Source organism: Magallana gigas, chromosome 8, assembly GCF_963853765.1.
Source record: "Magallana gigas chromosome 8, xbMagGiga1.1, whole genome shotgun sequence".
In the NCBI taxonomy this organism is placed as follows: domain Eukaryota; kingdom Metazoa; phylum Mollusca; class Bivalvia; order Ostreida; family Ostreidae; genus Magallana; species Magallana gigas.
This window is the reverse complement of record NC_088860.1, coordinates 20,343,072-20,357,152: the sequence shown is the minus strand read 5'-3', so window position 1 is coordinate 20,357,152 and position 14,081 is coordinate 20,343,072. Positions and strand designations below refer to the sequence as shown.

General features: G+C 43.0%; 1 protein-coding gene across 1 annotated transcript in view; it reads right to left on the bottom strand.

Moving 5' to 3' along the window:
• The window catches only part of LOC105346669 (cAMP-dependent protein kinase catalytic subunit PRKX), a 28,864-nt gene extending 26,032 nt beyond the window's left edge, over window positions 1–2,832 (bottom strand). Inside the window, exon 1 of the mRNA XM_034472467.2 lies at window positions 2,429–2,832. Within this exon, the coding sequence (XP_034328358.2) occupies window positions 2,429–2,549 (121 nt within the window). The 5' untranslated portion in view covers window positions 2,550–2,832. The remainder of the gene's footprint in view (window positions 1–2,428) is intronic.
• Window positions 2,833–14,081: the final 11,249 nt, after the last annotated feature.

The following is a 14,081-nucleotide window of genomic DNA, read 5'->3' as shown; positions in this document are numbered from 1 at the left end:
ATTACTTCTACATTTCGATCTTTTTGATGTATCTGGCTTTGAAAATTATTGGACACATGTCAAGGTATTGAAGAGTCAAAAAATATATAGCTTAAGAATCATGGCCTCTACAACTGGACTTATATCAGTCTGGGAATTACCATAATAAAATACTCTGGCAAGTAAAGCATTGGTTTCTGACAAACGACATGCAGGATTTAACTGACGCAAAATGCATATTGCAAAGTGTTTTCGGGTAGGAAACACTTTGGCCCTGACCTTTGTCAAAGTATAACTGCACACGTATTGCAAAAGAGCCATGCAACTGCAATATTTTCGTTTAAATCCTTTAATTCTTTTAGTACAGGTACACTGTCCTGTGTCCCCCCAGGGGCTCAATTAAAAGTTATTAAGTAAAGAGGTAGATTTTAATAAGTCTTTAAAAATCAAAAAGTGGTGTTTTTTTTATAGATATATACCTTACTTATTGTATTGTAAACTAAAGAGAAACTGATTCTTAAAAAAATGTCATGCCAATATTGCTATATATATATATATATATATATATATATATATATATATATATATATACTGTGCACATTGTAACTTAGATATCTGCATGATGTAGAGTACTGTACAAAATAATATGACTATAAAATTATACAAGGTATAAAATTCATTTTTGAGAGCATTAAATAACGGAGGCATTGTATGTAAGAGCCAGAAAATTCTTGTTTCTTTTGGTTTCATTTCTTATTTTTAAAAGTGTTTAAATACTATTGAACTGGTGAGAATTTTAAACAAACAATTATTCAGACCTTCATAGATATATTTAAATATCTCTTACTACTGCACGTCATTATTTAAATATGCTTCATTGTTACCAACACTGCCTATACTTCCGAACAAAGGACGTCGGTCAAACAAACCTCTAAAACATTGTTTTCTATTATACAGAGGGTAGCTGTACTGCCGTAAAAAAAAATACATATATCTCTGGTCTTTAACTCAGCATTGATCACCAAACTGTCATGTGGGTAACATACATTCTCTTAACTATGGTGTCCCAAAGCTATGGCATTCTTGCCAACCTTTTTTCATAGAATAGAGTGTCGTGATCAGTGTGCAAGAACATACGATAGTTTTGCTGGGTTTTTTTTTAAACTACTGTGTCAATAATATTACTGATTCATAAGTTTGAAAAAGCAAATTATACATTCAATGTATTACATTTGTTTGTATAATGCTTTAATTGAACTCTCATAATATCGACTAATCAAAAACATTCATTAAACGGTCATTTGAAATCTGAACATGATGAATGAGATTTTGTAAACTACCAGTGATTTAGTATCCTTCATCCTTCATATCTGACCTCAGAGAGAGAGAGAGAGAGAGAGAGAGAGAGAGAGAGAGAGAGAGAGAGAGAGAGTCTGATACATTTTTACTCTTGAATCTTTGGTCTTGGTGAGGGGAAAACTAAGAGGTTCAATTAAAGCACATTACTTTCTTAAAAAGTTCATCATGTATGCATATGTTCTAAACCAAAATATTATGGCTTTTGATAAGTAAATATTTCTTTAAGCAATGCATGTATAAAGTGCAAAGAATGAACTTTCTGATCTGATCATGTCTAGACTTTTCCTAGGTCTAAGTGGTCTATCATTAATTAATTAAAAGCACAGGAGGGGGGGGAGGGCTTAAAAAGAAAGAAAAACATTTTAAACCCATGAAAACAGTCACAATAGGAAAGAGGTGTAAACAAGTATTGACAGAGATATTTTTAATTGCATAATCAGTATGAGTGTGCGTAAAATAGAAAGTTACCACCAGCTGACACAGTTGAATCCTAATTAATAGATGCTTTAAGCATGCTGGAGCTTGATAATTAAATACAGTTTTAAATCAATAATTAGAGGTGGAAATCATCATATTTTCTGAACTTGATTTTGTTTTTTGTTTACTTTCAGTAACATTTTTTGTATCAATGAGGTACCTTGAATGCATGTATACTCTCTCTCTCTCTCTCTCTCTCTCTCTCTCTCTCTCTCTCTCTCTCTCTCTCTCTCTCTCTCAAATCAAATCATGTTTTTGAACCCTTTGTAAAAATAAGTGTATACTATGGAAAATAGGAGGGATAATTCTTCAGTATAATATATGTAAAGTGTGAATTTTCCCTGTTTTAAAGAAAATTAATAGAACAGATTTTTTAAAACTATATGGGATCATGTTTAACAAGGAAAAAGGAAAACCTGTCACAACTCAATTTAAGCATAATAATAAAATCAGAAAATATATATCTATATATCTTTTAAAGCACACCTTAAACCTAATATATATATATATATATATACTAAAAATCAATTTTCGAATTTTTTGGAAATTCTTAGATCCACCCCCTACAACATCACAAACATGGCCCGTTGCTGATGCGATAAGTCCAACTTACCAACTGTGCTGAGAAGTTCAAAATTGTTTATATTAGGGGAAGATTTCCCGTCACTTTCTGTCAGATCCTTTTTAGAGGAAGAATTTCGCATTCGCACTTTGGAAACTTTAGCAGACGCCATTTCCACACTAAATCCCTAAAGCCGGAGTTGACAATATCCAAATTCAGTCGAAGTTTTTCCAAGTCCAGAAGAGAATGAATATCGAGTTTTCCATCCGAAAAAAAGAGCAAAAAAATCAACACTTCAAGCCATAAGTTATTAAGTCCTTAACACATCTAGCCTAAGTGAAAAAACTAATGATAATTCCATAATCTCCGGTCATTCGATCCTTCGTTTGGTAGTATGAACACGAAACTGCACCTAATCCTAACTCGGTACTCGCGTAAATGTTTTGATCGCGATAGGAACGAAGAGTGACCTCCCTTGGCAAAGATTATAGTCTGTTTCAAATATTGCATGAATGTATTCGAGGTATAGAATAGGGTACTTTTTATATCCTATAACCAGGCACTATAACCAGGATGTGCGCATGCGTGAACCAACTTTCCATCGGGATCGGTAAACGATTGGGAGGAAATTCGAAAGCTATTTGGAGGAACTTCGAACTGATATATGTGCAATTTAAAAATGCGATTTTTATATGAAAAATATGATCAGAAGTGATAAAAATGTTATGTACATTAGATTTTACACCAAAAAATTAAATAACTAATTGAGAGAACAATCAAAATCAATGTTACAGGAAAACAACAGGCACTTAGCATCGGGGGGGGGGGGGGGTTGGAATAGGGGCAGGGACAGGGGGACGGGACTGCCCCCCTCCAGCACACGTTTTCTCGCAGCAAATATTTTTCTTGAATTTACATATAAAAAAGTAAATTAACATACAGTTGCACCCCCCCCCCATGTTTTTGGGACCATGTAAAATTTGAAATGAAAGAGAGGAAATAAACTGTGAAATTGAAGTTAAAGGTACACTTAGCCCCCTACCCCCACGGATTAGGATTTTCAATTATTTAAAAAGTATTTTTGAGTTGGGGTTTTTTTCAAGGCAAGATTGGATGAGTTTGCCCTCAACCCACTTTGCTACGATGCTAGGTGCCTGAACAAAATATCATGGTTTCATTACATACATGTATGCTAGTATAAAGACTTTATGTAAACCAATATTATCTCGTGCATTGTTCCTTTCACCAGGTTCTACAAACGCCTTAGTCCAAAATAAATAAAAAAATCCAAGACTAGGAGGGGAAAAAGGAGAAATCTATTTTCCTTTTTTTTTACTCAGGACCTATTTTGTTGGGGGGGGGATTTGGGGTGAACAGGTCACTGACCCCTTGTAGATCTACCCATGACCTATCACCAGGGTCTGTATACACATAACCAGGGTCAGTATACCCATCACCATGGTCTCCATACCTATCACCAGGGTCAGAGTACGTATCACCAGAGTCTGTGTGCCTATCACCAGAGTCTGTATACTCATAATCAGGGCCAGTATGTCCATCACCAGGGTCTCCATACCTATCACCAGGGTCAGAGTACGTATCACCAGAGTTTGTGTGCCCATAACCAGGGTCTCCATACCTATCACCAGGGTCAGAGTACGTATCACCAGAATCTGTGTGCCCATCACCACTGTCTGTACACCCGTAATCAGGGCCAGTATACCCATCACCAGGGTCTCCATACCTATCACCAGGGTCAGAGTACGTATCACCAGAATCAGCGTGCCCATCACCAGGGTCTGTACACCCATAACCAGGGCCAGTATACCCATCACCAGGGTCTTCATACCTATCACCAGGGTCAGAGTGCGTATCACCAGAGCCGGTCTGTGTGCCCATCACCAGAGTCTGTACACCCATAACCAGGGTCAGTATACCCATCACCAGGGTCTCCATACCTATCACCAGGGTCAGAGTACGTCTCACCAGAATCTGTGTGCCTATCACCAGGGTCTGTACACTCATGACCAGGGTCAGTATACCCATCACCAGGGTCTCCAGGGTCAATGTACGTATCACCAGAGTCTGTGTGCCCATCACCAGGGTCTGTACACTCATGACCAGGGTTAGTATACCCATCATCAGGGTCTCCATAGCTATCACCAGGGTCGGTGTACGTATCACCAGAGTCTGTGTGCCCATCACCAGGGTCTGTACGCCCATAACCAGGGTCAGTATACCCATCACCAGGGTCTCCACACCTATCACCAGGGACAGAGTACGTATCACCAGAGTCTCTGTGCCTATCACCAGGGTCTGTATACCCATAACCAGGGTCAGTATACCCATCACCAAGGTCTCCATACCTATCACCAGGGTCATTATATCCATCATTAGTGTTTGTGTGCCCAACAACGGGGTCTGTACACCCATCACCAGGGTCAGTATACCAATCACCCGGGTCTGTACACCCATAACCAGGGTCAGTATACCCATCACAATGGTCTTCATATCTATCACCAGGGTCAGAGTGCGTATCACCAGAGTCCCATAACCAGGGTCAGTATACCCATCACCAGGGTATGTACACCCATAACCAGGGTCAGTATACCCATCACCAGGGTCTCCATACCTATCACCAGGGTCAGAGTACGTATCACCAGAGTCTGTGTGCCTATCACCAGGGTCTGTACACCCATGACCAGGGTCAGTATACCCATCACCAGGGTCTCCAGGGTCAATGTACGTATCACCAGAGTCTGTGTGCCAGTCACCAGAGTCTGTACACTCATGACCAGGGTTAGTATACCCATCATCAGGGTCTCCATAGCTATCACCAGGGTCAGTGTACGTATCACCAGAGTCTGTGTGCCCATCACCAGGGTCTGTACGCCCATGACCAGGGTCCGTTTACCCATCACCAGGGTCTCCAGGGTCAATGTACGTATCACCAGAGTCTGTGTGTCAGTCACCAGAGTCTGTACACTCATGACCAGGGTTAGTATACCCATCATCAGGGTCTCCATAGCTATCACCAGGGTCAGTGTACGTATCACCAGAGTCTGTGTGCCCATCACCAGGGTCTTTACGCCCATAACCAGGGTAAGTATACCCATCACCAGGGTCTCCATACCTATCACCAGGGACAGAGTACGTATCACCAGAGTCTCTGTGCCTATCACCAGGTTCTGTACACCCATAACCAGGGGCAGTATACCCATCACCAAGGTCTCCATACCTATCACCAGGGTCATTATATCCATCACTAGTGTTTGTGTGCCCAACAACGGGGTCTGTACACCCATCACCAGGGTCAGTGTACCAATCACCCGGGTCTGTACACCCATAACCAGGGTCAGTATACCCATCACCAGGGTCTTTATATCTATCACCAGGTTCAAAGTACGTATCACCAGAGTCTGTGTGTCAGTCACAAGAGTCTGTACACTCATGACCAGGGTTAGTATACCCATCATCAGGGTCTCAATACCTATCACCAGGGTCAGTGTACGTATCACCAGAGTCTGTGTGCCCATCACCAGGGTCTGTACGCCCATAACCAGGGTCAGTATACCCATCACCAGGGTCTCCATACCTATCACCAGGGACAGAGTACGTATCACCAGAGTCTCTGTGCCTATCACCAGGGTCTGTACACCCATAACCAAGGCCAGTATACCCATCACCAGGGTCTCCATACCTATCACCAGGGTCATTATATCCATCACTAGTGTTTGTGTGCCCAACAACGGGGTCTGTACACCCATCACCAGGGTCAGTATACCCATCACCAGGGTCTTCATATCTATCACCAGGTTCAGAGTGCGTATCACCAGAGTCCCATAACCAGGGTCAGTATACCAATCACCAGGGTATGTACACCCATAACCAGGGTCAGTATACCCATCACCAGGGTCTCCATACCTATCACCAGGGTCAGAGTACGTATCACCAGAGTCTGTGTGCTCATCACCAGGGTCTGTACATCCGTAGCCAAAGTCAGTATACCCATCACCAAGGTCTCAATACCTATCACCAGGGTCAGAGTACGTATCACCAGAATCTGTGTGCCCATCACCAGAGTCTGTACACCCATAACCAGGGCCGGTATACCCATCATCAGGGTCTCCATACCTATCACCAGGGTCAGAGTACGTATCACCAGAGTTTGTGTGCCCATCACCAGGGTCTGTACACCCATAACCAGGGTCAGTATACCCATCACCAGAGTCTCCATACCTATCACCAGGGTCAGCGTGCGTATCACCAGAGTCTGTGTGCCCATCACCAGGGTCTGTACACCCATAACCAGGGTTAGTATACCCATCACCAGGGTCTCCATACCTATCACTAGGGTCAGAGTACGTATCACCAGAGTCTGTGTGCCCATCACCAGGGTCTGTACGCCAATAACCAGGGTCGGTATACCCATCACCAGGGTATGTACACCCATAACCAGGGTCAGTATACCCATCACCAGGGTATGTACACCCATAACCAGGGTCAGCATACCCATCACCAGGGTCTCACTACCTATCACCAGGGTCAGAGTACGTATCACCAGAGTGTGTGTGCTCATGAGCAGGGTCTGTACATCCGTAGCCAAAGTCAGTATACCCATCACCAGGGTCTCAATACCTATCACCAGGGTCATAATGCCTATCACCAGAGTCAGAGTACGTATCACCAGAACTGTAAACATATCACCTGGGTCATTATACCTTTTAGTAGGGTCAGTGTTCGTAGTACTAAGGTCTGTGTGCCCATTATCATGGTCTGTATATTCATAACAAAGGTCAGTTTACCCTTCACCAGGGTCTTAATACTTTTCACCAGGATAGTGTACGCATCAATAGGGTCTGTGTGCCCATCACCAGGGTCAGTATACCTAACACAACAGTCAGTGCACTTATCATTAGGGTTTGTATATCCATTACCTGAGTCAGGTAATACTGACCCTGTTGATAAGTAGAGTGACCCTGGTGATAGGTATACTGATCCTGGTGAAGATTACACATACCTTGGTGATACGTACACTCATGATCCTTGTGATAGGTATACTGATGGTGATGGTTATACTTACCCTGGTTATAGATTTTGAGATTCTGGTGTTACGTATGCTGACCTTATAATATCTACACTTTTGTGTATACCCACTCTGGTATGGATACATACTGACCCCTGTGATTGGCTACAGACCCTTGTGATACGTACACTGACTCTGTCGATAGGTATACTGACCCTGGTGATAGAGAATGTGATAGATATACTGGTGATAAATGTACTGACTCTTGTGATAGGTATACTGACCTTGGAGATGGGCCCTCAGACCCACGGATGCGTACACTGACACGGCCGTTAGGTAAACTAACTCTGGTGATAGGTAATAGGTACAGTTATCCTAGTGAAAGTCTACTGATCAAAGTAATGGATGTACAAACCCTGATGATAAGTGCACTGACTGTTGTGATAGATATACTGACCCTAATGATGGGCACACAGACCCTATTGATTCGTAAACTATTCCTGGTGATAAGTATTTAGACCCTGGTGATGGGCATACTGGCCCTGGTTATGGGTGTACAGACTCTGGTGATGGGCACACAGACTCTGGTGATACGTACTCTGACCCTGGTGATTGGTATGATGACCCTGGTGATGGGTATACTGACACTGGTTATGGGTGTATAGACTCTGGTGATGGGCACACAGACTCTGGTCATACGTACTCTGACCCTGGTGATACGTATGGAGACCCTGGTGATGGGTATACTGACCCTGGTTATGGGTGTACAGACTCTGGTGACTGACACACAGACTCTGGTGATACGTACTTTGACCCTGGAGACCCTGGTGATGTGTAACTGACCCTGGTAATGTGTATACAGACCCTGGTGATAGGTCATGGATAGATCTTCAAGGGGTCAGTGACATGTTCACCCCTTATACCCCCCCCCCCAAACAAAATAGCTCCTGAGTAAAAGAAAAAAAAATATAGATTTCACCCTCTCCCCCTCCTTGTCTTGGATTTTTTATTGTTGGTTATGTGTATACTGACACTTTTGATGGGCACACAGACTCTGGTGATACGTACACTGACCCTGGTGATAGCTATGGAGACCCTGATGATGGGTATTCTAACCCTGGTCATGAGTGTACAGACTCTGGTGACAGACACACAGACTCTGGTGATACGTACTCTGACCCTGGAGACCCTGGTGATGGGTATACTGACCCTGGTCATGGGTGTACTGACCCTGGTGATGGGCACACAGACTCTGGTGATACGTACTCTGACCCTGGTGATAGGTATGGAGACCCTGGTGATGGGTATACTGACCCTGGTTATTGGTGTACAGACTCTGGTGATGGGCACACAGACTCTGGTGATACGTACTCTGACCCTGGTGATAGGTATGGAGACCCTGGTGATGGGTATACTGGCCCTGGTTATGGGTGTACAGACCCTGGTGATGGGCACACAAACTCTGGTGACATGTACTCTGACCCTGGTGATAGATATGGAGACCCTGGTGATGGGTATACTGGCCCTGGTTATGGGTGTACAGACTCTGGTGATGGGCACACAGACTCTGGTGATACGTACTCTGACCCTGGTGATAGGTATGGAGACCCTGGTGATGGGTAAACTGGCCCTGTTATGGGTATCCAGACCCTGGTGATGGGCACACAGACTCTGGTGATACGTACGCTGACCCTGGTGATAGGTATGAAGACCCTGGTGATGGGTATACTGGCCCTGGTAATGGGTATACAGACTCTGGTGAAGGGCACACAGACTCTGGTCATACGTACTCTGACCCTGGTGATAGGTATGGAGACCCTGGTGATAGGTATACTGACCTTGGTTATGGGTGTACAGACTCTGGTGATGGGCACACAGACTCTGGTGATACGTACTCTGACCCTGGTGATAGGTATGGAGACCCTGGTGATGGGTATACCTCTGGTGATACGTACGCTGACCCTGGTGATAGGTATGAAGACCCTGTTGATGGATATACTGGCCCTGGTTATGGGTGTACAGACTCTGGTGAAGGGCACACAGACTCTGGTGATACGTACTCTGACCCTGGTGATAGGTATGGAGACCCTGGTGATGGGTATACTGACCCTGGTTATGGGTATACAGACCCTGGTGATGGACACACAAACTCTAGTGACACGTACTCTGTCCCTGGTGATAGGTATGGAGACCCTGGTGATGGGTATACTGACCCTGGTTATGGGTGTACAGACTCTGGTGATGGGCACACAGACTCTGGTGATACGTACTTTGACCCTGGTGATAGGTATGGAGACCCTGGTGATGGGTATACTGACCCTGGTTATGGGTATCCAGACCCTGGTGATTGGCACACAAACTCTGGTGACACGTACTCTGACCCTGGTGATAGGTATGAAGACCCTGGTGATGGATATACTGGCCCTGGTTATGGGTGTACAGACTCTGGTGAAGGGCACACAGACTCTGGTGATACGTACTCTGACCCTGGTGATAGGTATGGAGACCCTGGTGATGGGTATACTGACCCTGGTTATGGGTATACAGACCCTGGTGATGGACACACAAACTCTGGTGACACGTACTCTGTCCCTGGTGATAGGTATGGAGACCCTGGTGATGGGTATACTGGCCCTGGTTATGGGTGTACAGACTCTGGTGATGGGCACACAGACTCTGGTGATACGTACTCTGACCCTGGTGATAGGTATGGAGACCCTGGTGATGGGTATACTGACCCTGGTTATGGGTGTACAGACTCTGGTGATGGGCACACAGACTCTGGTGATACGTACTCTGACCCTGGTGATAGGTATTTAGACCCTGGTGATGGGTATACTGACCCTGGTTATGGGTATCCAGACCCTGGTGATGGGCACACAAACTCCGGTGACACGTTCTCTGACCCTGGTGATAGGTATGGAGACCCTGGTGATGGGTATACTGGCCCTGGTTATGGGTGTACTGACTCTGGTGATGGGCACACAGACTCTGGTGATACGTACTCTGACCCTGGTGATAGGTATGGAGACCCTGGTGATGGGTATACTGACCCACCCTGGTTATGGGTGTACAGACTCTGGTGATGGGCACACAGACTCTGGTGATACGTACTCTGACCCTGGTGATAGGTATTTAGACCCTAGTGATGGGTATACTGGCCCTGGTTATGGGTGTACAGACTCTGGTGAAGGGCACACAGACTCTGGTGATACGTACTCTGACCCTGGTGATAGGTATGGAGACCATGTGATGGGTATACTGGCCCTGGTTATGGGTGTACAGACTCTGGTGAAGGGCACACAGACTCTGGTGATACGTTCTCTGACCCTGATGATTGGTATGATGACCCTGGTGATGGGTATACTGACTCTGGTTATGGGTGTACAGACTCTGATGATGGGCACACAGACTCTGGTGATACGTACTCTGACCCTGGTGATAGGTATGGAGACCCTGGTGATGGGTATACTAGCCCTGGTTATGGGTGTACAGACTCTGGTGATGGGCACACAGACTCTGGTGATACGTACTCTGACCCTGGAGACCATGATGATGGGTATACTGACCCTGGTTATGTGTATGCAGACCCTGGTGATAGGTCATGGGTAGATCTTCAAGGGGTCAGTGACCTGTTCACCCCTAATACCCCCCCCCCCCCAACAAAATAGCTCCTGAGTAAAAAAAAGAAAAGGAAAATAGATTTCTTCTTTCTTCCCCTCCTAGTCTTGGATTTTTTATTTATTTTGGACTAAGGCGTTTGTAGAACCTGGTGAATGGAACAATGCACGAGATAATATTGGTTTACATAAAGTCTTTATACTAGCATACATGTATGTAATGAAACCATAATATTTTGTTCAGGCACCTAGCATTGTAGCAAAGTGGGTTGAGGGCAGACTCATCCAATCTTGCCTTGAAAAAAAAAACCCAACTCAAAAATACTTTTTAAATAATTGAAAATCCTAATCCGTGGGGGTAGGGGGCTAAGTGTACCTTTAACTTCAATTTCACAGTTTATTTCCTCTCTTTCATTTCAAATTTTACATGGTCCCAAAAACATTGGGGGGTGCAACTGTATGTTAATTTACTTTTTTATAAGTTAATTCAAGAAAAATATTTGCTGCAAGAAAACGTGTGCTGGAGGGGGGCAGTCCCGTCCCCCTGTCCCTGCCCCCATTCCAACCCCCCCCCCCTTCCGATGCTAAGTGCCTGTTGTTTTCCTGTAACATTGATTTTGATTGTTCTCTCAATTATTTATTTAATTTTTTGGTGTAAAATCTAATGTACATAACATTTTTATCACTTCTGATCATATTTTTCATATAAAAATCGCATTTTTAAATTGCACATATATCAGTTCGAAGTTCCTCCAAATAGCTTTCGAATTTCCTCCCAATCGTTTACCGATCCCGATGGAAAATTGGTTCACGCATGCGCACATCCTGGTTATAGTGCCTGGTTATAGGATATAAAAAGTACCCTATTCTATACCTCTGTATTCAGCTAGTGGCTGTGTGTGGGGGAGGGGGGTGTTCTGAACAGCTTTGATAAAAAGCACAGCATTTAACGAAGGCTGGGTGGTTGTGGCCACTTTTAGAGTGTCTTTATCTCCTTTAGAAGAATAGCACTCTTTATAAAGATATAGAAAACACTCAAATTTAAAAGCTAAAATTTATGGATTTTTCTCTTCTTGACTTAATAGAATTTAATAATTAATAACTCAAAACAAATCATATCTTTAAATTTGAGTACCGGTAGATCTAATGGTTTATTTTGTAGACCACTCAGCCTCCCTAATTTATAAGATTTGTTGTAGGCCACACCAATTATTTTTTTTTTCGTCGGACCAGTGAAAAGGGGTAAGAGCGAGCGATTAAATAACAAAATAATATTTGGTTTCCAAAAGTTTTAGGTGGTACATAACTAAATTTTTGCGGACAGTTATATTTTTTCTTCCTGTTTCTGACATACGAAAAATAGAGCGGAAATAGAACAGAAAACATGGCAGAATTTCCCTGGAAATTAATAATAATATTATTTGTTGAATATTATTTAAATACGCTGAGCGCATGGGGTCCGACGAACAAGAAATTATATTGGTGTGGCCCTATGGTTTCGACCTACACTGTTGTAGGTCTATGGAAAAGTACAGTTCTTACGATAAAATATTTTAAAATTATAATTCACACAAAAAAAGATGGAAAGAAATCTTTGGTTATTTACATATATTTTGAAAATATTTGCGTTAGTCAAAATATATACATAGATACTAGTATTTATTTATTTTTTGGTTTTGTTATTTTTTGCGGCTTTTTACTACACATTCTACTGAAAACAGCCTTTCATCGAAGTATATCAACGCACTTTTAGACCGGTTTTTCTTTAAAATTCAACCATCCACTTCTTCAAGATACGTTGTTTTGGGACTTGCTCCACAAAAGACGTATTTTAGCCATACAAATTCATCATGTTTTTGTTTAAAATACCAAATTTCACAAAAAGGGGGGGGGGGGTCACTTCAATAAATGTTAACGTGCAATATACATGTACAATGTAGTATGCTTTAATCAATGTGAATTAGTCTCTTCAAAATCAAACTAAACAACACTTCTTTTTGAAATAAGGTTTGTTTCAGGTAATTTTGATTTTGGAATATACGGAAATAAATTTGTATGTGTGGGCCGAAAAGGAAAAGTGGGTCGGGAGGTCTGGGCATCAGTCCTCGAAAGTCATTTACTTTATATATAATAAAGTACGAAAATAGCCCCCCCCCCCCCCCCCCCCGGACAGCAACGAAATAAACACATGTTAACAAATGGATAGACATACGGATATTCTATATGTTACAGCGTTTTAACCATATCCTAATGCATCTAAATGATTTTGAACACATGAGTTTGGCTTGAGTTAAATTCTATCCAAGTTCAACACAATAATCTAGTGATTTTGTTCAATGGCTTGCATGCATAGGCGTCGGAACCGGGGGGCTGGGGGGGGGGGGCTAGCCCCCTTTTATTTGCAAAGTGCAAAGTGAGATCTAACCATTAGTAACATAGCATCAGGGAGGGTCCAGACCCCCCCCCCCCCTTTTTTTCTCGCAGCAAACAAAACTGTTCCTTAATCTACCTTAAAAAGATTGAATTATTAATAGTGATATTGATAATTGGAGCCAAAGGTATACTAGCCCCCCCCCCCCCCCCCCCCACCTCCTCCAACGGATTAGGATTTTCATGATTTGGGAATAAGGGTTTTTTTTTTGGTTACTTTTTGTTCTTCCTGTCAAGATTTCTGATGATTAGTCAAGCCCCCCCCCCCCCCCTTTCAATTTTGCTTCCGACGCCACTGACATTCATGTAGATGTAGATTGCTCAATGACTTAGATTGTTTAATGACTTAGATTTGTGTTTCTCAGAACAAGCCAAAAGCAGGGATATAAATATGTACTAACTTTAGGCACGTAGCATGCATCGGGGGGGGGGGGGGGGGTGTGGCGGGGGGGGGGGGGGGGGCTGCAAAGATTTTCCTTAAATTTATGTACAAAAAAAAATTTTGAAATTGAAGTTAAAGAAAAACTACCCCTCCCCCACGGATTAGGATTTTCAGAATGTTGGAAAGTCAATGAAACGTGCCTGAACTTCGTTTAATTGTGAAACTGAACACGAGCACATATATGAC